General features: G+C 41.8%; 2 protein-coding genes across 2 annotated transcripts; both read right to left on the bottom strand.

Moving 5' to 3' along the window:
* Positions 1-792: 792 nt before the first annotated feature.
* On the bottom strand, positions 793-8807 carry LOC144728370 (acidic phospholipase A2-like). The gene is made up of 4 exons (XM_078607756.1): positions 8564-8807; positions 6357-6525; positions 4026-4132; positions 793-1825 (listed from the first exon to the last, which is right to left on the bottom strand). Exons 1-4 carry the CDS (start codon positions 8601-8603, stop codon positions 1710-1712), a joined length of 432 nt encoding a protein of 143 aa, XP_078463882.1. The 5' UTR covers positions 8604-8807; the 3' UTR covers positions 793-1709.
* A 6190-nt stretch (positions 8808-14997) lies between these two features.
* LOC144728369 (basic phospholipase A2 PA-9C-like) lies at positions 14998-20159 on the bottom strand. Its single transcript, XM_078607755.1, has 4 exons — positions 19904-20159; positions 18861-19026; positions 18057-18160; positions 14998-15659 (listed from the first exon to the last, which is right to left on the bottom strand). Exons 1-4 carry the CDS (start codon positions 19941-19943, stop codon positions 15547-15549), a joined length of 423 nt encoding a protein of 140 aa, XP_078463881.1. The 5' UTR covers positions 19944-20159; the 3' UTR covers positions 14998-15546.
* Between the last annotated feature and the right edge of the window lie 835 nt (positions 20160-20994).

Genomic DNA, 20994 nt, shown 5'->3' with positions numbered 1-20994 from the left:
CTTCATTCACCTTGTGTCAACTATTGATTATGTGACAATTTCCAAGACGCTATTATTTGATATTGCTAATGTCCTCGACAACATTTCAATATTACCCACAATGCGATTGAAAAATATAACAATATCCCTATAAATAGTGTCTCAGGTGGTGCAAACATGTGAATGATCTGTTTCAGACCCATGGGACTTTGTGCAGAAATGAAAATGACATGTGTGTGCTTCAGAGCATATTAAACCAAAACTCTCTCCACATATAAACACAAATACCGTGCGTCTGTAGTCCATCAGCCCATGGGGGATTTCTAGACTAATATTATACAGCAGCATTTTGCTTAAGCAAACAAACTATGGACCAGATCGAACCTTCTCGTCTCATCAGAAGAGCCAGGCTTGTGAAACAAATGCTGTTGAGTTACCAGATGTTATTGGCAAGGGCACTCCATTAAAACTATGGGGCTCTGGTCTGAAAAGCTGTTAGACGAACGAATGTGGTTATTTATATGTGGAGAAGTAAAATGGATTTCAATGTGCTGCAAATGGTCTGATCACTTGGCAACCGAAATGCGTGCAAGACCAGTAAACACCTCCTGATATCCACGAGTACTATTTTTTTTACGTGCCATGAAATAACCAACCAGTCTCAAACTACTTCTCATCACAATGGAGATGGTCACCAGCGTACAACACCATTTGCAGTCTCTTCGTTGTCATGCTAGGGAGGCGTTAAATACCAGAGACAGCACCTGTGCCATGTTTAGGGGTGATGTTACTTGCTGATGGATATTTTCACAGTTGATGTTGCGGACCTTTATTAAAGCAATTACAGTAATACTAATAATACATTAAACTTGTAATCATTCACTCTCGACCAGAGGTGCGAGGAGGAACCACAGACAGAAAAGCAAGAAGGCAGCAGCCAGACGCCAACGATTAAGATACTTTCAGCAAAGTAACGAGTGTTTACATGTGGTAGGAAACCGTAGCACCCAGAGGAAAGCACATGTGCAAGGGGGCAACGCTGTATCTCACAAAGAAGGGACCAGATGTGATATGTGTCAACGGTTTGCTGGACCACCTTTCGCCTGGCAAAGTCAGGGTATGGCACCTCCACGCCCATATAGAAGGGGAGGTTTACAACATTTGTGTGATTCACCAACCCTCGCCTCCACAGTGCTTGATTACAGGCAATGAGGTTGTACTGAATGTTGTGTGTAGTATGAGTCTGTTTGATGGGATGTTATTGAATTCGGTGTTTGGAAGATTAGCAACCATAACCAGACGTAATGACATATTTTAAATCGTTCAGATATTTAATTACTATCTTATTACGGATAAGCTTAAACAATTCTAATTATTTCCTAGATGTTTTCGAAATGTAAAATCACTTACATGATTTTGAACAAAAACATATATTGTGAAATAATATCAGTTTGAATCAATGGAATTCAAAAACAATCACGCCAACGCAGATCTGCAGCAGAAATATTTTTAAAATCATTAATGTTCCTGATTCAGGTTTAACTGGTTGCGAAGAAAAATAGAACGTTCTTTCTCAGCGTTTCACAGTACAGCAAATCTAAAGCAAACAAAGTCAAGCCTGATTTTAAAAAACGTTGAAATTGCCACTGCGTTGGGTTTTACTTAAGGTGGCATTGTACTGGGTTTTTCCAGTCTTCTTGCTGGGATTTCCCCTCCATTCCGTGCTTTGTCTAGCAAAACAAATTTTTCTTTTTGTTCGCAGGATTATATGTGCCCCTTGCGAAACACTCCACCACTTCCTTGTCACATGCACACATCTGCGCCTGGCAACTTCCGTCATCGTTACCTAGAAGATGAAGATACAAATACACACAAAAAGTACCATTGATTTAACATCAAGTAGCGTTCGCTTTCACACTTTCTTGCCACTAATTTCAAGATAATGTACGTATGCATGGATAACTTATTTCAAACCCTACGTAGCCAACCGTGCTAATCGGAGGTGCAGGAAAGGACAGAAAACTAAACATACAAAAAGTAGTTAAAAATAAATTAGTTTTACATCTAGAACAACAATGCGGTGTGTATGGCTAATGCTGGAAATTCTCCAAGTACTTTTGCTTTACGTATTCCGTTTAAAAAAAGAAACTCACAGACACTAAGTGGGTGTGGGAATGCAAAAATCTAGAGTGAAAACTCTCACCTCTACCAAAAAGTCTGACCAGCGTAGAAGAGTAGGCCAAAATAGCATATATAGGGGGGCTCTCTCTAGAGCTCCCTCTAATGCAGCCAGCAGTCGAGAGAGGAAGTCATTCATTGCACGGCTACTCTGCTTGGAAACCCCCAACGTGGTCATATGATCTCGGCATAAATATTGCCACGTTGCAAGGAGCAGTGGCGTCACTAGGGGAGTGCGGGCCAGAGGTCGCAAACAGGTTTTGATTCCTTACCCGTACCCGTACCCGGCCGCACCAGGGTCGCAAACGGGTACCCGTACCCAGCCGTACCCGTACCCTACCCGTACCCGGCCGGGTAGGGTACGGGTATCGGGTACCTGATTGCGACCTCTGGGATGAAGCCATGTTGTAGGCGCGGGTGGGTTGATTCTAGGAACTTGAATTGTGAGAAGAGACGAGACGTTGGGAAATGAGTGACAAATATCTAACTAGAAAACTATAGACAGACATACAAGCAGACAGACATCACAAGGACACACAGAGAGTTAGAATTTAAGTGTGAAAATTCCAAAGAGAGGACACAGGCAGAGAGAACAAATAGCCAGAGAGAGAAAAAAGATAAGCTTAAAACTTCCCCGTATTTAAGGGACCGTCACAGAAACGAACCCTCTCTCTGTGCCGATATGTGTCCTCTCTCTGTGTGTCCTTGTGATGTCTGTCTGCTTGTATGTCTGTCTATAGTTTTCTAGTTAGATTTTTGTTGCTATTTCTCTTATGCCTGATGATGATTGCTTGTGTTGCAATCGAAACGTCGCTATTACTTTAATTAATTATTTTATCTTTAGACGTGACTTAACCGAAAGAACCAAAGAATAATTCCTGCAGTCACGAAAGCTCCAAAAATTAAGATTGAGTGACAAACAGTTACTTACCAGTGACTCACGTGCTACCCGTACCTGGCCGCACCAGGGTCGCAAACGGGTACCCGTACCCGGCCGGGTACGGGTAGCCAGGTATCGGATAGGGTACGGGTATCGGGTACCCGGTTGCGACCTCTGGTGCGGGGGGTGCGGACCACACCGGGTCACACCATCAGAGGGGGTCACACCATCAGAGGGGGTCACACCATCAGAGGGGGTGACACCAACATGACTGTCTATACAATTTTTGTGCTTTCAGCAGAATTGTCTTTTTATGAAACAAAAATATCCCTGTAGTTAGTTATAACAAAAACATTTTTTGTAAGCCCAGCTTACATGTACTGTATAAATATACCTACAAGGCTAAAACTCTATGCTAATTTACGTTTTTAACCTTCTAATGCGCTTCGGTCAGAGCTGTCATTGTTACCCAACTACAGTGACGCTTCGAGTCACGTGATTTCGTCTGCACGCGCTACCAGCACGCGCTGTTGTGTTCGTCGCTGCTCGTGTTTTTATAGTAGCTGATTTTGTCAAATCTTATGGTGTTTTAGCTACAATATTGTGGTAATTAGTATTTGTGAACCTATATCAATAACTTTTTTGAGAATGAAGTAGTAATTATAGGAAATCTTGTAATTTAAAGGTGTAATTTAAATGTTGCTAGTTGTTTATGTCACTACCATTGCCATTACATTCAGTGATATACGGGAATTACGATTTACGAGTAACATTAGTCCAAAAAACATTACGAAGGATTCTATATGGTCTGGTACGGGAGGAGGTCCATGGGGGGTGACACCATGATTTACGCACTGGTTGACACCAACCATAGTGACGCAACTGGCAATGAGTACTGTAACTGCAAATATGTCGTTACGAAGTACTACAGGTAGCTATGGGCCTGGGAAATCCCAGCGTTGAATACCAAGGTTCTCGGGTGGCTTACCACAGTTAACCAGGGTGTCCTTACACGTGTAGATATAGGGGCTCCACCGAGGCCAACAGCCATTAGCTATGAGTCTGTCGTAGCACCAGTCATGACGCTGGCAGCACCTGCGTGGATACAAACCAAGAACAATATAAACAACTGCATTTAAGAAATATTTCCCATGGCTACATGCGAAGGTGCGTGCTGAATTCCTTGTGCAGTATAGGACCTACGAAATGTGCTTTAACTCGACCGTACAATAACAACCTAATCAAAAGTTAGTGAGCTCAGGCAAGATGCGTCGCTTGCCCCCCCCCCATCACCACCCCCGTGGAGATGAAGCAAGTTAACTCGTTTGTTTGCCGGTGCTGGGTGCATCATTATAATGGCGGGATCGCGAGAGACGTTGTTGCCATTGGATTAGGGTGCGCTTGATGACTGCATGTAATGGCCTATTTACATGGCAAAACAAATTGCATTGATTAATTTTGCAATCACTAAAGCTGGCAATTTGGCGTGACATTTTTTTTTTGTAAATCAAGTAAACTAAACTACTAAAATAGCAGATTTATACTCTGTTGTATGGCTGATATTGCACTGCGCTATGAACGTTGTGATATCCCAGCCACATTCACCAACTCACACTAACCAGCATTGTCAACCATGCTAAAACAACCCCAATGATGACATGGCTATATGAAGGACATGTAATATGTCTTACAGAGATGTTTTTCTTTTCAATAATTTGTGTATTATATAACAGCATCATCTAACCAAAAAACATGACAACTTTTAATTGATTGCAAAGCAGTCTATATTTATATAGCATTTTGCTCATTAGGTTTCTAAAGCCCAGGGGCTGAAATTGATATTGGCTTCAGATAAACACATTGGCACTCTCTTTGAGACTGGCATTAAGAGCTGTGAATTTTAATAGGCGTCGAATATATGGAAATAGTTAAAATTTACCTATAAAAATGTTCTCGAAAAAATGTAGGTTAACTGGTAATGTTCACTCTCCATCGCATTATTATAGCGTATATAATGCTGTGCCATGCAGCTACTTAATAATTATCATACAGTGTAGTGCTATTTTATGCAGTTACTTAATAATGCTCAGGTAGTTCGATTGTATGCGGTTATTTCATGTTTGGAATGTTGCCATGGTGTAATGGTTAGCACACTGAAGGTTGCAGATTCGATCTCTCGGCGTAACAATCGATCTCCTGTTGCAACAATGGACACGTTTCTTCAATCTCACTGCCTCTGTCCACACACCCTTGCAGTATTAATTGGGGCAACACGGCCAGTCGATCATCAGGCCGCGTGGGGTGCGGTAATGGTGACGGTTACGACAATTTCTTTATCGCCTGTAACATTGCAAGCCATTGACAATGGCGATACGGTGTGGATACAGCCACCTCTTCCATGGCGTCCGGCCTGCATGGAAGAGTGGGTGTCACGGTGGCTAGGAGATGTTAACTACCACGCCTGGTATACATGAGGTCGTGGGTTCGATCCCGATCCTGACGCCTGCTGCTGTATATTTGCTGTTTGGATGGTCTCCCCGTGGTCGTGTCCCCCGGTTTTTTCCCCCTCTACATTTAGAAACATGCGTTTATAGCATGTGGCTAATATACAGGGTGTTTGAAAAAGATGGACCCGATTTTAAATGGCTATATCTCTGCAACCACGAACCGCCCATGAATGAAACTCTTACCACTTGAAAGGGCGGGGCATAGAGTTTCAAATGATTACCGCTCGATGCCTCTCCCAGCGCACAAACAGCCCCTAGCCTCAGTCATTCGCAAGCCAAAATGCCTCAACGTTGGATAGGTCGCACAGGACCCCAAGACTTGGCGCTACACTCTTGGCGACTTTTTCTTGTGGGGATACGTAAAAGACCGTGTTTTTGTGCCACCATTAGTGACTAATCTGGATGACCTCAAAAACAGAATCACGGCAGTGGTGACTGCAGTGGAAGAAGACACTTTGAGAGGCGTTTGTGACGAATTCAACTATCGTCTCGATGTTGTCCGTACAGCAGGTGGAAGGCACATAGAGCATTTATAAAATGGATAGTAAAACTTGAGAACTCATTAAACCGTTTGTAACTTTTTGTGTAATTGTAACGTGTTGCCATCGTGAAATATACTGCTTTGAAATTGGGTCCATCTTTTAAAACAAGCCACTTCGTTGAGCTGTCATTCGTTGAGCAAGGTCGCTTTGAAATGTAACTATATAGCTCAGTGGGCCTTACCTGGTAAAATAAAAGAAATAGTTTAGAGTGGGCCATAAATAAGTGCGTCATTTGTGCAACATACATGTTCCGTACGTTGCCTTTCTCACCCGTCAATTTCGTCCACCGGAGTTCCGCTCCCTCCTATGCCACACCAGTTTCCATAAGCATTGTAGTCGCACGCGTGTTTCCCAGTGACACACTTGATGAGCTCCGCCAAGTTTATCAAGCTCCGTGTGTGCCTCGCGTGAGCATGACCATCTGCACAACCTACAAGAACTGTCATGGAGTAAAAAAGAAAAAATACGCGCTCGTCAGCAGGTGTATGCATCTCGGCTGACGTTAGTTTACACATTGCTGAATGGAATAATCAGGGGGTTGTTAGCTTCTCGCTATGTGCAGGCGAAAAGCTCTTTGTACAATTCGAAATTATTTTGATCGCGCGCAATTCGCGCATGATGCCCAACGTTTCGCCGTACATCGGACACGAAGTAATTCAGGAACGCGCGCCACAACCGCAAAACACATCCGACTGGTACACAGCTCAAAGGCCAAAACCTATGCAGTAATACAATCCGTATTTATAATGCTTATGTGTGAAACAGTATTTCACGCTGATGCACATATCAGTCAAAACGCGTCCATCTAGGCCAGGGGTGGAGAACGTTTGTCCCGTGGGACGTATAAGGCCCGCGAAATCATTTAGTCCGGCCCTGCCAAGGCAACCGCAGGCGGGACTCTAAATTCAATAAATCTAGAAGCAAACCTGAAAAAGCAGTTGCGAGTAGCAACATCATCAATACCAGCTAACATCACACGCCTCACCAAAGAGAAGCAGTTCCAGCCAACACATTAGGGGCGAGTTGATTCAATGTTTGACCAAATATAATAGGCTAATTTTTAAGTTGATAATTATGTATGGCCCGCGAATGATGTTATAAATATCCAAATGGCCCTTGGCAGAAAAAAAGTTCCTCACCCCTGATCTAGGCAAAGAGTAATTTCAAATGTGCATTTCCCGAACCAGTTTTTCTCGTGTGGTTGGTTAGGCTCCTAATTCTACGTTATTTTCTCCCCATTAATCATTTGTGAACAGTTCATATGTATATATATACGTGCGATACAAGGCTGATGGGTGTGTATTTCTTCAAGACATTGCTATCACCTGAACAGAAGATTAACACATGAGCCTTGTGATTGAGGTGCTTATTTGCAGTAAAACTTGAGCGAGCACGCCTGCTATTCTATTTGTTCTTTTCTTTAACTTACGAATGAGAAACACAGACGTCGACGAAGAAAACATAACAAAAGCTGTAAAGTGCCCAAATAATCTTTGACAGACGCGTGCTTGGAATTACTCTGAGTGACAGAAAGAGCAATATATGGATTGCAAAACACGCACACGCACAAGTTAGAGATATTATACTGAGCGGTATAAAGAGTGAGTGGGCTTGGCCTTGACCTGCCACTAGAAGAGATTATAATCAGTGGTCAAGAACAATAATGGAGTGGCAGCCAAAGGGGTGAACAAGTAAAGTCATTGGGAGTTCAGTGGATTGTTGCTTCGCGAGACCATGCGACGAAGCAATGGCTTTGGAAGGCTTTCATTCAGCAGTAGATAGATTATGGCTCATGGTGATGATGATGATAAACCCCTATATGAACGAGTTGCATCCTGTTATTTGTTATATATATTCCTGCTTGGAATTCCTCTATCATATATATTTATTTTGTATTAGTCTGTTAGTTTACACAGCATGTTTAAGACTACAGTATGTAACATAATCTTTTTTTTGAATAATCAACGAAACATTTTGTCAGTGATTATATATTTTATCATCTTTTAAACTGCCTCTGACTCGCAATTTTAAATAAAATTAATACATTGGTAATGACTTCAATGCAAATTACTATTCAAAGTTATGTTTACAATTGTGTTGAGCAAATATCAAACGCCCTACTTTATGCGAGTCTCACTTCACTTCGGGTTATGACTAATAAGCCATAATTGAAAATGTAGATCGTTTACCATAATGGGATACATACTCTTTGGTTCTTTCGGTAAAGCCACGTAGGTATAACACAACATCAAATAGATCACGACGTTTTGGGCGCAACACAAGCGTCCGTCATCAGGTGGGAAAGCACGTCGTGATGTATTTTATTTTGTTTTATACCTACGTGACTTTACCGAGAGAACCAAAGAGTATGGTTTCCTGCAGTCACGAAAGCTTCAAATCAATAACGGAATACCTTTTAACGTGTGGGCAACTTCTCAAAGTATCGCAGCTCTTATTTCGCTATTTATTTCACGTACCTGCGATTGTAAAAGCCACTGCCAAAAGCACGCCTGCCATTCCTTTCCCCAGTTATGTACCACTCCAAAAGCTTTCGATGTGAGGTCTGCTCCGGTCCGTTTCTTGTACTCTATGTTTATTATTACTCCGTCCTAAATATATATAAAAAGCAGGAGAGAAAAATAACTTCCTTGTAGCCTCGTGAAGTGACGACGTTCACTGCGTTGGTTCACGAACAGGTTTTGTCCGGAGTGGGATTTACCCGACCTGACCGCATTCTTTTATGTGCATTGCACGCATACGTGTGCCTTGACGTAACCGCCTATGCGCACTGCAGCCTAAACTCGTGAAGCATCTTAGGACTAAACGTTTCATCGTAATAACACTACCATGCACAGAGTTGTAGTGGCGTGACTACAAATATAAGAATATAACAAACACAAGTTGCTCACAAATCCCCAAGACGATGTATTTTTTTTTTATTTTTTGGTGATACAGTTCATATATAACAACACACAGCCAACTTATCAATCCAATTGTGGACGAAAGCATTATTATGCGTTTCCATTCGGTGCTTGTTTGACCATACTTCGCCGTGATGGTTAATGTGGGTTGGCGAAGGATGTGCTCAGGACTGGTTCACATGTCACTCGCCACTGGTCACCGGACTCACATCGTGACGCTACCAACAACCTGGAAACTTGTTTTGCGATTGAGAATAGACCGGCGCATAACACACGCCGATTTCATGTACAAACACTCAATTTGACATTGTTGACCAAACATCGCAATATAGGACCGCAGAGCGTAGGAAATTGTTGGCACCAGTTTTGTTTTCCAACCCAATGATATAGTACTGTATGTGGTTTCCTGTGCCTCTGCATCCGTCTCTCTCTCTTTCCGAGAGTGAACAAAACTGTGCGCGGTACACATGTTTATTCTGTTATTATTATTGTGAAGCCAATTAAAAATATAACAAGATAAAAAATAATATAACTAACATACTCCATTGCAGACAATACATTACTGGTACTTGTATGAATTCAAGTTAATAAAGTGATTGATGGGCAATTATTTTTATATTTTACTTTTGAATGATTTTGGCCCAACTTTGCTCCGAGAGCGTAATGTTAGTTTAACAGTTTTTTGGGGGTTAGATCGCGTACATATACAAATGTGTCATTAAACTGCCACCACCCGACACAGCCAATTAGTAAGGTTTGTCACGTAAACAGAACATGCCGATTCGTTACTAGCACAGCACACCGGTGCCTTGGAGAGCAAAGCCACAACATTTACAATCAGAGTACGACGTTTCGCCAGTAATTACAACTAGCTTCATCAGGCGTTAGCCAGATCTGTGAAGTCCACCTGTTTCGTCCTCCTACCCCTCTATTTAAGGAAACAGTAAGAAATCTCCACAAATCTGGCTGTCACCTGATGAAGCTAGTTGTAATTACTGGCGAAACGTTGTACTCAGATTGTAAATGTTGTGAATTTGCTTTCCAACACACTAGTAACGAATTGGCACGTTCTGTTTAGGTGACAAACCTTACTAATTGGCTGTGTCGAGTGGTGGCGGGTTTACCGACACATTTATATATTTACGTGATCGAACATAAAAAAAACTGTATCATAGATGATATTGGTCGCAAAAGCCTACGTATTAAACGCCTCTCCGTACAGCAATGCCAACGTCCTTATGTGGCCTCTTGCTCTTGATCATCATATGTCCTGAACTTTTAGTTCGGTTTCTCTGTTCCTTGTCCATCATTTTCCTCTTATTTCTCATTCTTCCTCTTCTCTCTCCCATTTGCCGTTCTATCTATTTAACCATGCGTTACATCCGTGACTCTATTCCCCTTTCATTTGGTGTGGCAAGGAATAAAACGTTGATTGTATCACAACATTATTTTGACATGAACAAGCAGCACACATTTGCACAATTGTGTTTACACATCAAATTTACCAAATACATAATGAGCCCATTGTATTATATGGTGTTGTATTTGCTTAAATGCTCTGATTAAATGTAATGAAATTTTGCAATATGATTTTACAACCATAGCATTTGTTGGCATCGTCGTTAAAATATTATGTAAAATTACCATTCAAAACAATTGAATTAGTACTTCCTAATTATAGCTCTGGTCAACTATGAAATGATTAAGAGATAGGTGAAATGTGATGAGAGTCATACGTCATTGTAAAGACATTTCATTTATCAGCTGTTTTTAATAAGCATCTTTTTCTTAATCTATATAACTTGTTCATGAAATGTTATGGGCATCTTACAAAGCAGCTTACATCAAATTTGCCACATCCACAGAGGGACTTTCCACAGGAACCATTCTGACTTCGTAAAAAATAAGACACAATGGTTAATTTCAGTTAAATAAACTTTTGTCAAAGTGTAAAAGTTGTTGGCCTACCGATTCACTATTAGCGCGGTTGACTACGTATGGTGCGAAAGAAGTTCAACGTACATATTGCTCACCCACATTACAGTGGATGAGGAGTTCTCCTGTATTCATCATCATCATGATACTCTTTTGTTCTTTCGGTAAAGTCATGTAGGTTAAAAAAAATAATAGATCACGACGTTTCGATCGCAACACAAGCGACCGTCACTTGTGTTGCGATCGAAGCGTCGTGATCTATTTTTTTTTAGCTACGTGACTTTACCGAAATAACCAAAGAGTATGGATTCCTGCAGTCACGAAAGCTTCAAATCAACATCGTCATGATCTTTCTCCAGAACGCATCACCCAGTGATGAACAGCAGTGTATCAGAGTGAGGATACAAAGTACCGTACTTGAGGACGTCGTCGTGACAAATATTAAAAGCACCATTTAAAGGAAAGCAGATATAAGCATACATGAAGACAAATCGTAAGCTATATACGTATGTATGTCAGCTGAACTTATTTCACACCGGATGTAATCATCCGTGATAATCGGAGGCTTAATGAAAAACATAGGGACAGCAAATGTATGCACAATATCAATTGTATGCGAAACACAATAACCCATTTTTAGATTAAAACTAAACATTTCAATGAAGGTAAACTATAAATGAAAAGTGGAAGGTATAATTACAGTACTCTAATATTCGTCATAGACATGGCATATGTGGGGTATTGGCCAATATCTAGTTTGTACGACCTATCCATTGAGCCCAACATTGTCAATCATGAAATGTGCAGAGCACATATGAAAGACACACCTGACCTCAACTTTAGCGCCATGTGTTAACTAGGTAATTGCATATTCTTGGTTCTTTCGGTAAAGTCACGTAGAAGGGGAACACTAAAATAATAAAAATATAAAACAATAACATTCTCACGACGTTTCGACTGCAACACAAGCAATCATCATCAGGTGTGAAATCCACAGCAAGAAAATTTGAAAAAAAGTGGCGTTTTTTTTCTTACTTTATTGTTTCCCTTCTACATGACTTTACCGAAAGAACCAAGAATATGAATCCCTGCAGTCACGAAAGCTTTAAATCACAACGTAATTGCAGTGCAGCGTTTTAAATAAATGTAACAAGAGAACAACATGGGTGTGAAATTGTCCCTCGCTTATTACTGTTGCTGTGGACAAGCGAGGAAGGCCTTTAGAAGAAAAAAGCAGCTAAACCTTACTGACAATGTTGGTTCTGGTGCTCTCACAAGCTTTGACAAAACGCCTCGTACAAATGTATAAAGAGTGCCATGCTAATCCTTTAGTCCTCTTTGCAAACATGAGCTGAGAGAGGGCATTCAATGGAGCAATGCACCTCAAAGTTCCGGAATACAGTACTGGCCAAAACTCGCTACGTGACTTTGGAGAAGTGGCTCATGGCTTGCCTGCTCAGAGGCCACACTGGTGGAAATTGCCCACAAATACCTGACTCCACCAACGATCTGCCCACTGACCACACTCCGACTTATTCTGCATTTCAGCTTGTAAGGTCCACTGAGCTAAGCAACACTCTTACAGGGCATGACTAAAGCCCAAGACCGTTGGCAGTGGCAGCAGTTACAGTATATTTCAGGGGGTTGAAATGTGCAAACTAACGAGAGCAAATCGAAACAAAAAATATGCACACAAAGCCCGCGTCGACTGCGACAGAGTAAACAACAGTGCTTTGAAACAAATCAAAAACAGTGTCGAAAATAATGTTAATCCTTTCACCATTCCGTAAGAGCAACCCCCCAGTTGACTTCCAAGCTGCAAGTTGGCCGCGATTTTCCACAACAACAAAAACTTTTCCATCATCAAATCCTTGTTTAAAGGAGGGCATACCCCCCTCCACACACACACACGTTATGAGGTTGCTCATCTGCTAAAATAAGCTGGAGTGATGGCTCAACACTCGAAGTGAATGGGGCGGACGGTGTGCTAGATATGTACTTGGGGAATGGATTTTTATTCAAAAAGAAGATTTTCGGGTTGGAGTGAACCTACAACATTACAATTGTGGGTTTATTCTTCAACACAACATTTATAATTGTGGGTTCACTCTCCAACACACCGGTACGCTGAACTAGTAACGAATTGACATGTTTTGTTTACGTGACAAATCATACTAATTGGCTGTGGCAGGTGGTGGCAGGTTCAACGACACATTTATATTCATGCCATCTAACCCACAAAACCTCTATGGACAATGTTGGTCACGAAAGCCTAAGTGCTTAACTGGATTTTCATTGTAATATAAAAAAAACGTCTCGTTTGAATGTAAATTTGTGTACACTTACGACCTTTGCCGCAATTCATCGTGTCGCCAAATCTCACTGTGTTTCGCATGCACCAAAGCAGCTTCATGAACAATATAGCACGGACACTCGAGTCAGGCTACAGAGCGAATACCTCTCGAAGGCCTCGGTTCAAAGCCGGAGCAAGACATGTTGGCACCTTTTTCTTCTTGGTTCTTTCGGTAAAGTCACGTAGAAGGAAAATAATAAAATAATAAAAATAAAACATAATAAAATCATTCTCACGACGTTTCGGCCACAACGCAAGCAGCCGTCTTCAGGTGGAGAACAGGTCTGTCGAGAAGGCATTCAGACTCTGAATCCCTGCAGTCACGAAAGCTAAAAATCGAAAAATGTTGGCACCTGTGGCAAAGTGCCATCGCTGTGTCCCCCACCACCCCACCACCCCACTATGGCATCGATGGTACTGCCCCAACACAACATCCGAGCCCACGCGCACAACACCCACCCTTCGGGAGTGGTACCTCACCTGTGCCTCTCACCCCTTACGATGGCAACTGCCCCGGGTTTGAAGGCGCTAGACACGGAAGCGTGGAATTACGGTCGTGCAATGTGTCTTTCCGCATTGCCCTCTACTGCCCATCACGTAGTGGAACAACCACTATATCAATCCTTTTGCATGTCCGTCAACCCATACGGTTTGCCCGTATTCTTGTACAGGGAAATTGAATGTTCAGGTCCATGCGGCGTGCAGCAGTTTCAATACGGGCAAAAAAAGTTTTTGTCAATTTGTTTGTGCTTCTCCCTTGTGATGAGACTTTGTAGGATGAACGTTGAGGTTTATCAGGGCACAGGGTGACCAATAAGGTCTGAATTGGTCTGTAATAAGGTAGGCACTGATAAGGGGTTGACAGGTATGCTATACACTACACTATACACTACACTATACACTACACTACTATACACTACTATACACTGCACTATACCTTACCTGTCAACCCATACGGTTTACCCGTATTCTTGTACAGGGAAATTGAGTTTTCAGGTCCATATGGCGTATAACCGTTTGAATACGGGAAAAATAATGTTTTTGTCTATTTGTTTGTGTTTCTCCTTTGTGATGGGACTTTGTAGAATGAACGTTGAGGTTTATAATGGCACGGGGTGACCAATAAGGTGTGAATTGATCTGTAATAAAGTAGGCAAATGATAAGGGGTTGACAGTTGTGCTTTTGTGCGTGGTGGTCGCCCATCCAAGCACTTATCTCGGCACAATCCTGCTTGCCTTTGACGAGATCGGATGCGTTCAGTGTGATTTGGTCATTCGGGATCGTCAATCCAGAAACACCAAAATAGGTTTACAAATGCAACTGGTGCAACCAACACCTAAATCTGAGGGCTACAAAAAACCATGGTGAATATACATGCCACGCAATGTACAATTCTTACAAAGCATCCGTGAAGTCCAATGATGTCCAATTGCAAAATATGTCTTTCGTTCTGCTCTTTGTTCAATTACATGTGTCCAGGTATGTTGTAAATAGAAATAAAATGTCACTGTAATATGTACGTGTTATTAGAACAATCCTCATTCAAATATAGGGATGTTGGGTTTTAAGTGTTACTGTATATAAATGAACATCATATCTTGATTTCATATATTATTAAAAATTTTAGAACATACCTTTACAACTAAAGTCAAATAATACGGCCACAACAAACAGCATTTTAATACCAGTTCACGCAGCGGATATGCTAGATATTGTTTATTGTAGTGTACTGAGCACATCACCATATCAATCATGCCATCAGTTTTACAGCTCATTTAATGACAATTGAAAAAGAGATGCAATATTTAACAGGACTTTTTAAATGGGAGGAATCGTTGTTATATAGTATGTCGTTGTTATATAGTATGTGTGTATGTCTGTCGGACTTCTTTCGCACCATTCGTAGCCAACCCTATTCATCAGTAACCGACGCGTGTATTGTCAGACACATTATTATTATTTCGTGGTACTCTTTATTATCTTCTCGTTCGCGACAGTACCATCTATAATCCCCATAAAAGAAAACTTCAACTTGGCGGTAAATTAACGCTATAATTTTGACGAATTTCATCGTACAATAAAAATCGTAACAGAACGAGGACAAAAATCTGGTCAATCCTGGCGAATAAAAATGTAATGGGAGTGAAATTGACGAAAAACTAGGTCAAATAATTTTATACGAGTGTAAGTGAAATCATATGACTCTCTTTTTTCATCCAGAGCAGCGAGTTTTTTGTTTTAGTTTTTCACCTAACACTTCCCTCTGTAGTTCTTGAGCGCGTTGTTGTACGCTGAACCTGCCAAGCATTTTGCCGCAATGACATCACAGGAGCAGACCATCTTCTCGCACAGCTTAAGCTTGTCTGTGAAACACAACGGACGATTTTGAGGGAAGAGAATAACAACTCATGTAATTTGAAACACACGTGGACGTATTGCAATTCCGCATCATCCGTACATTTGCGAACATTTGATCGATTTAAATTACTAACTTATTGTTACAGTTATCCATAGGAGAAGTATGTTTCTTTACGGCAATGATTAACGTGCAACACGTTTGTGAGGGAGGAATTATCGTGCATTAGTTGGTCCACAGTACTGGGAACCTGGGCCACCTGAGTTTGATTCTAGGCCACGGTCAACATGAGTAGCAAGTGATCCCGAAACCGGTCCAACCCCCCCATTTCAGAAGTGGTTCACCAACCCACACTGACCAGAATGGTGAAGTATGGTGAAAAAAACCCTCACGACTGACAAGTGTGGGGAAGCTTTCATTCGCAGTTAGATGTGACAAAGCGCTGTAAATAAACTAAATTGCGCATATTATATATGTTAGTTCTACCTGATGACGGTTGCTTGTGTTGCAATCGAAACGTCGTACTTTATTATTTAATCTATTTTCTTTCTACGTGACTTTACCGAAAGAACCAAAGAGTAATTAATTCGTTGTTTAGCAAATTCAATTGCATGTTCAACAAGAATATCCATAACATTAACAATAATCATATCATATACTGATATCAATATAAATGCCAAACGTGTAACCAGTGCGTTTTATAACTTAATACATTTCAAATTCCTAGGTTTTGTTTGGCCTTTAACAATAATAAATAGTGGTAGTGTTAATTTCAGTAAAGATCCTTATAGTATTTACTATTTTAAGCCCCTTTGTTGCCAGTGCGGTGATTAGAAAATTAAATCCCACAGCAAGAGGCGTAAATATATAACTACATTTGCAAACAAAAGCATTGCACACAATTTCCAATATTGTGCAAACACGCTGTGTAATTGGATGCAATTTTAATGATTAGAGGGGTTTTTATGTGCGTACACTACGTACACCAAGTGTGTTAACACTGCATCACCAAATGCTCCTAGCATGGGTGGATGTCTTTATAATTTCAAATTCATAAACCTGGTCCCAAAAAATCAGATAATACATGTGTTTTCAACTATTGATATATTCCTGTGTTTAACACGTAGGCTTTTGCGACCAATAGGATCCATAATATAGGTTTTTTTGGGTTAGATCGCGTAAATATATAAATGTGTCGTTAAACCCGCCACCACCCGAGACAGCCAACTCGTAAGGGTTGTCACGTAAACAGAACGTGGCCAATTCGTTACTAGTACAGCACACCGGTGTGTTGGAGAGAAAATTCACAACAGTTACAATCTGAATATGAGGTTTCGTCAGTAATAACAACTAGCATAATCAGTGTATTCCTGTGTATTATTAAAAAATTATACCAATGTGCATTTAAATACATTAAAATACACAGCACATTATACAAGCGATGAACACGAATGAATGTTTCTACATTCTCGCTAAATCAGAGTCATCTTTTCTGCGAACTATATTTCTACGGACAAAAACTCTCGCTCAGACTTAAGACTCTTTTTCCAGGAGGGTACTGCTAAGTTTCACAGTGGCTTTTGCGGGGCAGGGGGGGTGTGCAGGACAGCGGGCCAAGGTTGCTATGCTGCGTGTTTCCCCAAATTGAATGATTTGACGGTACATTTTTCAAATCTGGCAAATATTGACTGTCACGAGATCTGTAATGTGCACTGTGACGCAGTCGGTGGTGCGTGTGTCACAGCGGTCGATCCACCCGCAGTGTGCAACGTTTCCCTCGCTATTCGCGAGGGATACATTCCGGAGATGCTCACGAATTGCAAATTTCGCGGATAACGACATCGGCCGACGAAATCCTGTCTTTTTAATTAAATACCTTAGATAAGTACATAAAGTAGTCTGGGCAATGAGGAAGAAATACTATAAAGTTATCAAAAACAAAAGAAAATGGTTAATACAGTTAATAAAGTTAACTTCTAAGTATTAAATACAGTAATAGTATTAATTAACTTACCTTAAATTATGATGATATTGCACATCAGCACTCTATCTCATGACTTTCTCGCGTCGCATTCTCCCTCGTCACTTAAATCTCATCGCATTAACTCATCACTTTCTCACCTCACACATTCTTCCTCGTCACTTTACCTCATCCCTTTGTCTTTCTTTATCTCTCTCTCTCTCTCTCGATGCAGTCGTCGTGTCGAGTTCCAGAGGCGATTCGCGGAGAGAGCCAAAATCGCGGACCGAAAGTTCGCGAGTAACGAGGGAAAGCCGCAAACTACGGCAATCGGGGAACCTCAGCCCCGCACGCGACCGCGACAAGTGGCAATCGTGCCACCCCACTAGGCCGAGCCGCCGCCAACGCGAGAGAGAACACAAGTGCTGATGAAAAGTCACGTACCGCATTGCACCTCTCCATCTGCACAGCTGTTGGCATAGGCAATGAAGTTGACGTTGCAGCCACGCGAAATCGCGTTGTAGCATTTGTCTTGAGCTTCGCAGCATCTGCGCACACGCGACGCACGGGGCAGACACGGCAAAAGTGCAATTTAGTGCCGTGGACTGTGAGAGCAAGTGCTAATAGGGGACACCGATTAAGGCTGGCACAAGTCCACAAGTAATTGGATTGGCCAGCACTCCGCCCAGCTGCCTTTGTCATCCCAGTGTTGATATTCACACATTGCCAACAAGATCGAGATGTCATTATGGCCAAAGCCACTCTATGCGCTGCCGGATCCACAAAGCAGCAGGTGCTAGTTTTAAGATGAGGAATGCCCGAGGCAGGCTCAAATACCACTCTCCTAATCACTATATACATGTATTAAAACAGAGAAATAAATTCACATCGTTGGTCACAACTTTGAATGCTTACATCGTTCAAGAGAACGTGGCACATTTGTCGACTCGTTTTCACATTCTCCCAATGCACAGCTCGCGCTCGTGTGATTGGAATCATACTCTTTGGTGCTTTCGGTACCGAAGGAACCAAAGAGATCTTTCGATACCGAAAGAACCAAAGAGTATGGATCCCTGCAGTCACGAAAACTTCAAATCTACATTGATTGGAATCACTTCGTCCCAACGCGCCATTGAGGCTGCACTATTTTGCATGTGCTCTAAGCCAAGCAGTGACCGATAGCCGATTCCGTTGTGAAGTCCCAGCAGTAATGTTGCCATGGTGCGGACATCCTCAATGAAATCTTACCTGTCAGCGTCATCTAGAGCAACGCCATTTCCTCCCCAGCCACAGTAACAGCCATAGTTGCTGTAATCCAATGCACTTCTCCCGGCAAAACACAAGACCACATTATTAAAGCTTAAGGATCGCTTCCGTCTGTGCACTGCGTGTCCTTCTCCAGTGGCAAACACCACTGCAAAAAAAAACAGAAGAAGCAGTCGAAATGTCATGTTAAACAATATTCTCACTCTTGCTACTTTGTAATTCAGTATAGCACACAATGCTGTTCAATGTAAGACAGTATCATAATGGACCAAGTGAAGACTTACATTTAGTGTTGTCCATCAGACGAATAATTGCAGTTTCTCACGCGTTTATATTAACTATAATGTACAATTATGGTCACCTCATACTTGTTTCCAAAATATCAGGCCATGCCCAGAATTAATGTAGTGTATATAATTCCAGAAGTTAGCCTTGCATCATAAGAATGATTTCTGAAATGATTAATTGCAGTTTCTCATGAGTTGTATGAACTGTATTTAGAATGAAAGGGGAGATGTAGCTTAAAGTCTGTGTATTTTTGTAACATTTGATCTTATCCCATACGAATATATAGTATTCTGGGCAATGAGGAAGAAATCATTATCAATAAATGTCCAGCGCTTTCTACGTAGACGGTCATTTAGTTGACATTACAATGCTAAAATAAAAACTATTTTGAAAGGCAGTGTATTGATGATTGTAAATAATTGGAAATAATTGACAACCTTCTGTCAATCTAGTGGTGGATGTCAGCCTCCCCGCGGCATCTATGCCATGCGGAGATTAACCATACTTCATCCTGCTGGTTATTACGGGTTGAAGGTGGGATGTCTGGACCATTCGGATGATACTTTCCGCCGATGTTAGCCGTTGCCAGGCATCAAGACCCGCGTCGGCGGGTTGTTTTTTGTGCACCGCGCATCACAATTTTAAGGTAGCAACAGCAGCAATTGGTAACAGCATCGTTATATATGCGAGGGACGCGACTTTGTTGTGTCAATTTAAATGAAGTGAAGATGCGCCACCTGCGAATATCACGACTGCAACCACCAGCATACGAGCCATTGCGTCTTCAATTGACTTGATGCCACCTGCAGAGGCTGAGGAGTCCGTGTGTTGCTGTTGTTGAGCAGGCACGGCCAAGCAGGTCCAAAGTGGCCCCAACTCCTGCCAAAGGCCCCTTTTAAAAATGTTGCCTGGTCTCACCTGACCAATTAGAGGTCTCTCTCAGCAAACGCCCAGTCATCAGTGTCATCTGGCCACCAGAGCTGAATAGAGGGACAGATTTGTGGGCACGGGTGGCATAGTTTTAATATAGCTAATGGTTGACCCAAGATCCGGAATCGAGTCATGTTTTGCTAAATAAACCATCGCTAAACCACACACGAGGGCAATTTGTCTCATTTGTTTGCACATCTGTTTACATATGACGGGCTAAGTTAATCGGATAAATCGCCTGGTGGCCATATATCGACCGCATCATTTCCATCCGTCATATATTGACCATTACCAGGCATTATCAGCTCAGTGGACATGGGCAGGTTCAGCGCGGCTCTTCTATTTGCTTTAGTTCTCGACTCTTTTTTTCGTCAAAACAACCGAGAGTGCGCAATAAGTGTCAGTAAAATTCATCGACGTCTCTTCACTCGTAACCCTGAGTATCATTGTGGACTATAAAAAAAATATTTACACAAAGGTATGAGCAACAACGTCACTGTGAAGTGCGCTTAATAGAATAAAGAATTGCGTTGAACAAAACAGCGCAAGTATGACTGAAGCGACGAATCTGGTAAAGGAGAGACAAATATGAAGCGAGTTCATTCAGCCCCATCGTCGTAGCTCTTGAGCTGATGGAAATAAAAAGAAGACAAGCCGTGAAGTGTTCAATCTATACATCAAGTGGTTATCCTATGGATAAACTGGCCCCACCATGGGAAGGCAGAATTTCGTCAATTGGGGATGAGTGCCACCTCATTGCTCATTCGAGTAGGGCAACGTTTAAGTCACACGTAACGCTGCGGTGCGGTGGTAATGCAGTAGCGCTCTGCACTATGAACCTGACCATCTTGATCTCAATTGCCGGCCATGGCTAAGATCAGATGTGGGTGACATATGA

This window comes from Lampetra planeri, chromosome 28 (assembly GCF_965212315.1).
Source record: "Lampetra planeri chromosome 28, kcLamPlan1.2.h2, whole genome shotgun sequence".
Lineage (NCBI taxonomy): Eukaryota > Metazoa > Chordata > Hyperoartia > Petromyzontiformes > Petromyzontidae > Lampetra > Lampetra planeri.
Note: the sequence above shows the minus strand (reverse complement) of the source record. Positions and strands in the feature narration are given on the sequence as shown.